This window comes from Carcharodon carcharias, chromosome 16 (genome assembly GCF_017639515.1).
Source record: "Carcharodon carcharias isolate sCarCar2 chromosome 16, sCarCar2.pri, whole genome shotgun sequence".
NCBI lineage: Eukaryota > Metazoa > Chordata > Chondrichthyes > Lamniformes > Lamnidae > Carcharodon > Carcharodon carcharias.
Window position 1 is genome coordinate 14,431,654 of NC_054482.1, and position 6,895 is coordinate 14,438,548.

At 39.5% G+C, this 6,895-nt stretch overlaps 1 protein-coding gene across 1 annotated transcript; it reads left to right on the top strand.

The window, feature by feature from the left end:
* Positions 1–407: 407 nt before the first annotated feature.
* Positions 408–2,006, top strand: LOC121289411 (tumor necrosis factor ligand superfamily member 6-like). The gene is made up of 4 exons (XM_041208867.1): positions 408–764; positions 863–905; positions 1,054–1,110; positions 1,462–2,006. The coding sequence occupies exons 1-4, from the start codon at positions 531–533 to the stop codon at positions 1,857–1,859; spliced, it is 732 nt and encodes a 243-aa protein (XP_041064801.1). The 5' UTR covers positions 408–530; the 3' UTR covers positions 1,860–2,006.
* The last annotated feature ends 4,889 nt before the right edge of the window (positions 2,007–6,895 follow it).

Below are 6,895 nucleotides of genomic sequence, written 5' to 3' on the forward strand. Positions count from 1 at the left end.
AAACAACGTAAAGCATTTCATGAGTTAAAAAAAAGATCTGGCCTTCTTTTCATTTCCTTTCTTACTCCAAGTGCTGAAGAGAATAATAATCGAAAACGTTGTAGAAGCTAATACTTCTTTAAGTGAATGCAAATTAAAAAACACCATTGCAAAAAACAAGGCTGTAAAAATGTAAACAAAATAAATTATGGAAGGATTGTTTAGTTATTAAAACAAATGGATTAATAAAAGTTGCAGTGGTTGTCTGCATTACCGTAACGTGATATATGTGGTTAGCATTTGGGTCTTATGCAACTGCTTGCATCAAGAGGTGATGTGTGCTTGAGCCTAAGTGTACTTCAAAACAAATGTGGCCCATGTGATCACTGTTTTAGAAAACGTCGCCTATTTACAGAGAGAAAACAAGGAAACAAGTCAGATCACTGTAAAACAATTTACAATAGGCTAGCAACTTACTCACCAGCAGAGCAAGAACCAGCGTCTATAGGAAACAGACCATTCTGCATCTGTATCAAGCTAGGTTTTAGATTATGCAGCGAAGGAACCTTAATCCCTTGCAAAAGCTTGACAGCGAGGACCCTCCCTCATGTCAGCCAACAATTGTGTTGCCAGACCTTCCAGACCTCAGAATTGAGAAGAAATTGGGCTGTCTAAAAGTCTGTCATTTTGTGATTGTCAGCATGCTTTTCATAGCACTGACTGGGCTTGTGTTTGGTATATGTTACATATACCAACTCCAACAAGATGTTGAGCAACTGAAGCAGGTGAGTTATCAATTTATAGATTATTGAAACAAATTGAAAATGTACATACAAAAGAAGAAATTCATGCCAGTTTTGCTGAACACTTGTAATATTTTCAGAAGATCAAAGGCGGTCCACAGAACGGACCAGAGAAGCAAATTGGTGAGTATAATTGTTTTTTTTAGAAACATTTTTATATGAAGAAAACTTCATGGTGATTGAGGAGATCTTGCAAGTGATGCCTTTATTTCTCATTGGGGATATTATATGGCTTATAAAACTAATAAGGTCTAAATGTGCTATGTTGTAGGAGCTGAGGACATGGCCAAGCCAAAGAATGAAGTTAAAATGGCTGCCCACCTTACAGGTCTGTAGATAATCTTGTATGTTCCACAAGTGAAAAAGGAAACCAGTTACTGGGAAGGAATGGGAGAAATAAATTTATGGGAAATAGTAAGTAAAAAGTGGATGGATGTGAGAACACACAGGATAAAAAAAGTAAAGAAAATGCAGAACAACAATAGAAAGAAAGAAAAAAGAAATGGAGATTTTTTATGCAGAAAGCATTAAAATGTATATATCTTGAAATTCTAAACAATTGTTTCAGCCTGCTTGATCATAAACGAATGGCGTATATATCTAAAGCAGTTGTGGTTATTCAACATGTTCATACGAGTGTTAGATAATATGTTTGTCTAACTTTAATATGCCATCTCAGGAAAAGCAACAAGTGATCATTCCAGTAGATTGATGTGGGAGAATACTTTGGGTCATGCCTTTACACAGGGGATTGTCTACAAGGATGGAGCATTGATCATCAATGAAACTGGACAATACTTTATTTATTCAAAAGTCTATTTCCGTGGAATGCAATGTGAGGCAGTCCCATTACAACAAACTGTATTCAAACACACTGACAGTTATCAAAATGACCTGAGTCTGATGAAAATCAGTGTGATAAATTACTGTAGTGATACAGGAACATGGGGGAAGAACACCTTTCAGGCCGGAATATTTCAACTGAGTGAAAGAGTGCGTCTGTTTGTCAGTGTCTCACATCCAGGACTGGTTAGTGATAATGAGTTAATGACTTTCTTTGGGGTATACAAGCTTTAGGTCATGCTCTTAACATCCATGTGACCTCCAAACATATTAACGATCTTTGAACTTCAAATCACAATGCAACACAGTAATAATGTGACACAAAAAGTTCAAATGGTTGACGACGCTTTGACTATGCTAAATTTTTCCTCACACTCCTTTCTACAATATTATAAGCAGCAGAGTATTTAAAGTTCCAAAAGTCTGCAGTATGAAAGATTTAAATCTGTAAGCCAGCAATTAAAATATGTACTTCATGCAATTATATTGTTTATTTACAATTTCTTTATTTCCAATTTTCTCTCCATATGATTTAAGTTGAGATATAGTTCAATGGACATGAATAGCCTTCAAAAGTGTCCTATATAAGTGGTCATTTTTTATGTGTGAGCTTGGACAGTGTGCATTACCAAATTATTTTACCAGAGGTAGAGGGCATCATCTTTGATTTCAGTAGTCTATTCACCTGATACCCATCTCCCACCTTGATTCGGTAACCATAAGGCCATAAGACCATAAGATGTAGGAGCAGAAGTAGACCATTCAGCCCATCTAGTCTGCCCTGCCATTCAATGAGCTCTTGGCCGATCTGACAATCCTCAACTCCACTTTCCTGCCTTGTCCCCATAACCCTTGATCCCCTTACTGATTAAAAATCTGACTATCTCAGCCTTGAATATACTTAATGATCCAGCCTCTACAGCCCTCTGTGGTAAAGACTTCCACAGATTTACTACCCTCTGAGAGAAGAAATTCCTCCTCATCTCTGTTTTAAATGGACGCCCCCTTACTCTGAGATTATGCCCTCTGGTCCTACACTCTCCCAAAAGGGGAAACAATCTCTCAGCATTGACTCTGTCAAACCCCCTAAGAATCTTATATGTTTCAATAAAGTCTCCTCTCATTCTTCTAAATTTCAATGAGTACAGGCCCAAACTACTCAACCTCTCCTCATAAGGAAATCCCTCCATACCCAGGATCAACCTAGTGAACCTTCTCTGGACTGTCTCTAATGCCAGTATATCTCTCTTTAGATAAGGGGACCAAAATTGTTCACAGTATTCTAGATGTGGTTTAACTAGTGCCTTGTATAGTTTTAGTAAGACTTCCCTATTTTTATACTCCATTCCCTTTGAAGTAAAGGCCAACATCCTATTTGCCTTCCCTGTTACCTGTTGAACTTGTATGTTAGCTTTCTTGGGATTCATGCACAAGGACCCTCAAATCCCTCTGTGCTGCAGCCTTCTGCAGTCTTTCTCCATTTAAATAATATTCAGCTCCTCTATTCTTCCTGCCAAAGTGCATAACCTCACATTTTCCCACATTATACCCCAGCTGCCAAGTATTTGCCCACTCACGTAACCTGTCTATATCCGTCTGTACACTCCTTCTGTCATGCTCACCACTTGCCTTCCCACCTATTTTTGTGTCATTCGCAAACTTGGCGATAGTACATTCTCTTCCCTCATCTAAGTCATTAAGATATATTGTAAATAATTGAGGACCCAATACTGATCCATGTGACATTGCACTAGTTACAGGTTGCCATCCCAAAAATGCCCCTTTATCCCAACTCTCTGTCTTCTATTAGTTAGCCAATCCTCTATCCATGCTAATATGCTACCCTCAACACCATGGGCTTTTATCTTATTAAGTAGCCTTATGTGCGGTGCCTTATCGAATGCCTTTTGGAAGTCCAAATATATTACATCTACTGGTTTCCCTTTATCTATCCTGCTTGTTACCTCCTCAAAGAATTCTAATAAAGTTGTTAGGTATGATTTCCCCTTCATGAAGCCATGCTGACTTTGCTTGATTAGATTCTGCATTTCTAAATGCTCTGCTATTACACTCTTTATAATAGACTCCAACATTTTCCCAATGACAGATGTTAAGTAATTGGCCTATAGTTACCTGTTTTTTGCCTCCCTCCCTTTTTGAATAAGGGTGTTACATTGGTCATTCTCCAATCCTCTGGGACTTGTCCAGAGTCTAAGGATTCTTGGAAGATTACTACCAGTGTATCTGCTATCTCTGTAGCTACTTCCTTTAATATCCTCGGATGCAACCCATCAGGTGCAGGGGACTTAGCGGCCCTTAGCCCCATTCGTTTCCCTAGTACTTTCTCGATAGTGATAGTTATTGTATTCACTTCCTCCCCCCAACCTTTGCCCCATGATTATTTAGTATTTTTCGAATGCTACTAGTATCTTCTACCTTGAAAACTGAAGCAAAGGATCTGTTCAACTCCACTACCATTTCCTGGTTTCCCATTATTATTTCCCCAGCCTCATTCTCTAAGGGGCCCATGTTCACTTTGGCCTCTCTCTTCCTTTTTATATATTTAAAGAAGCTCTTGCTGTCCATTTTTATATTAATTGCTCTACTCAAAGTTTATTTTCTCCTTCTATTATTTTTTGATCATTTTTTTTGGTTTTTAAAGCTTCCCCTAGCTTACCATTAATCTTTGCCACATTGTATGTTTTTCTTTCAATTTGATCTTTAACTTCCTTGGTTAACCATGGTTGATTTATCCCCTTCCTTGAATCCTTCTTCCTCACTGGGATATGTTTTTTTTGATAGTCATGAACTATTTCCTTAAACGTCTGCCATTGTTCATCAGCCACCTTTTCTGCTAAGCTGCTTTCCCAGTCCACTCCAGTCAACTCTGCCCTCATTCCATTGTAATTACCCTGATTTAAGTTTAGTACAGTTGCTTCCGATCCAAGTTTCTCATTCTCAAACTGAATGCTAATTTCTACCATGTTATGGTCACTGTTTCCTAGGGGATTCTTTACTCTGAGACCATTTATTAAACTTGCCTCATTACACATTACCAGATCCAAAATAGCCTGATCTCTGGTTGGATTCACAACATATTGTTTTAAGAAACTGTCCTGAATACACTGTATGAATTCTTGCTCGTGGCTACCTCTGCCAATTTGATTTTCCCAATCTAGATGAAGATTAAAGTCACCCATGATTAATGTACTGCCTTTTTCACATGCCCCCATTATCTCCTGATTTATTCTCTGTCTTATGGTATAGCTGCTCTCAGGGGGCCTATAGACTACTCCCACCAGTGTCTTCTTCCCCTTGTTGTTTCTTACCTCCACCCATATGGATTCTACATCTTCCGATCCAAGATCCTTTCTTGCTACCATACTTATTCCATCTCGTGCTAACAAAGCTACCCCACCACCCTTTCCTTCCTGCCTGTCCTCTCGAAAAGTTACATACCCCTGAATATTTAGTTCTCAGTTCCTTGTAACCACATCTCTGTAATGGCTATAAAATCATACCCATTAACCTCTACTTGTGCCATTAATTCATTTATTTTGTTCCGAATATGATGTGCATTTAAGTAATGGGCCATTAATTTTGTCTTTTTACCACTTTTTCCTTCTTTGACCCTACTCGCTGCTGTTTTTTATGTTTGTACACTCTGTCCCTTTCTGTCACACTCTGTGTATCATTACCTAAATAGCTGCCTTGCAAGGCTGCCATGTCCTTTTGCTTTGTAAGCCTACATATCCCCTTTCCAAAACCCTCCCCCCTCATTTAGTTTAAAGCCCTCTCTACAGCCCTAGTAACCCCTAATTCCTCTGCCTAACAGCTACCTATCAATTGCAGTTTTGACATTTTCAATTGCCCTCATCTTAATGGCTTTTTAGGGGAGAAATTTCCAGATTTCCGCTACCTTTTGCAGTTCCTGATTTTAATGTTGAGGTTATTCTGCCTTTTTCTGGTCTGTCCCACCAGGGGAAATAGTTTCTCTCTGTCCACCCTATCAAGTAGTCTAAGCTTCTTAAATACCACAATTATCTTACCCCTAAACGCAAGGGAATGTAAGCCTAATATAACCTTTTTAGTCCTGCTGGTATCATTCTGGTGAATCTGCACTGCACCCCCTCCAATGTCGATAGATCCTTCCTGAGTTATGGTGCCCAGAACTGCATGCAGTATACAAGGTGAGATCTAATGAAGTATACAACTAAAATATATCTTCCATCCCTTTGTATTCCAACCTGCTTCAGATAAAGGCCAACATTCCATTAGCCTTCATAACTAGACTTTGTATCTGTCGATTACCTTTTAGTGATTTCTGAACATGCACCCCAAAATCTTTCTGCTCCTCAGTGGTTCCTAGCTTTTTACCACTTCTTAAATCAATGACAGGTCATGAAGTGTTTCAACAAAGAATGAATGGGCCAAGGAGTACAGTGTGCCAAAATATGCCATGTTGACTCCAATGCAATGCATGGCTACACCATGATGTAATTGCCCCTACAGAGTGTTTCAATCATATGTCCCTTATTTTTTATGATGAGTGCTACTTTCTGGTTTCTATTCAACACTTTTAACAGCACTGTGGAGTGAAGTCTGCACTATTGACTTGGAGAACATGGATCCAGCAACAGTGGTGGCCTGATTTAGTGGGTTTAGACTGGATGGCTCCTTGGAGCGGCATTGCTTATTGCATCAGTAAACTGCACCATTGTATGGTGCATGCACGGATCCCACAATGAGGAACATAGCCACTTATGGTAAAGTGATTGGAGGTGCCACACATTAGATTCCTCCTAAATTCCTCACGTGTTTTTTTTTATTCATTTATGGGATGTGGGCGTCACAGGCTAGGTCAACATTTCTTGCCCACCCCTAATTGCCCCAGTGAAGGTTGTGGCAAGCTGCCTTCTTGAACCATTGCAGTGCATGTGGTGTAGGTACACCCACAGTGCTGTTAGGGAGGGAGTTCCAGGATTTTGACCCAGTGACATTGAAGGAACGGCGATATATTTCCAAGTCAGTATGGTAAGTGGCTTAGAGGGGAACTTGCAGGTGGGTGTGAATCCATGTGTCTGCTGCCCTTTTCCTTCCAGATGGTAGTGGTTGTGGGTTTGGAAGGTGCTGTCTGAGGAGTACAAAGTGGCGATGTTTTTCAACACAAATCATCACACCACAATTGAATGTTCAAGATGGGGTTGGGGTTGATTTCCATACTGCTTTTCCAGAGTGGTAAATTCAATAAGTTTAGCTCTTTGTACATG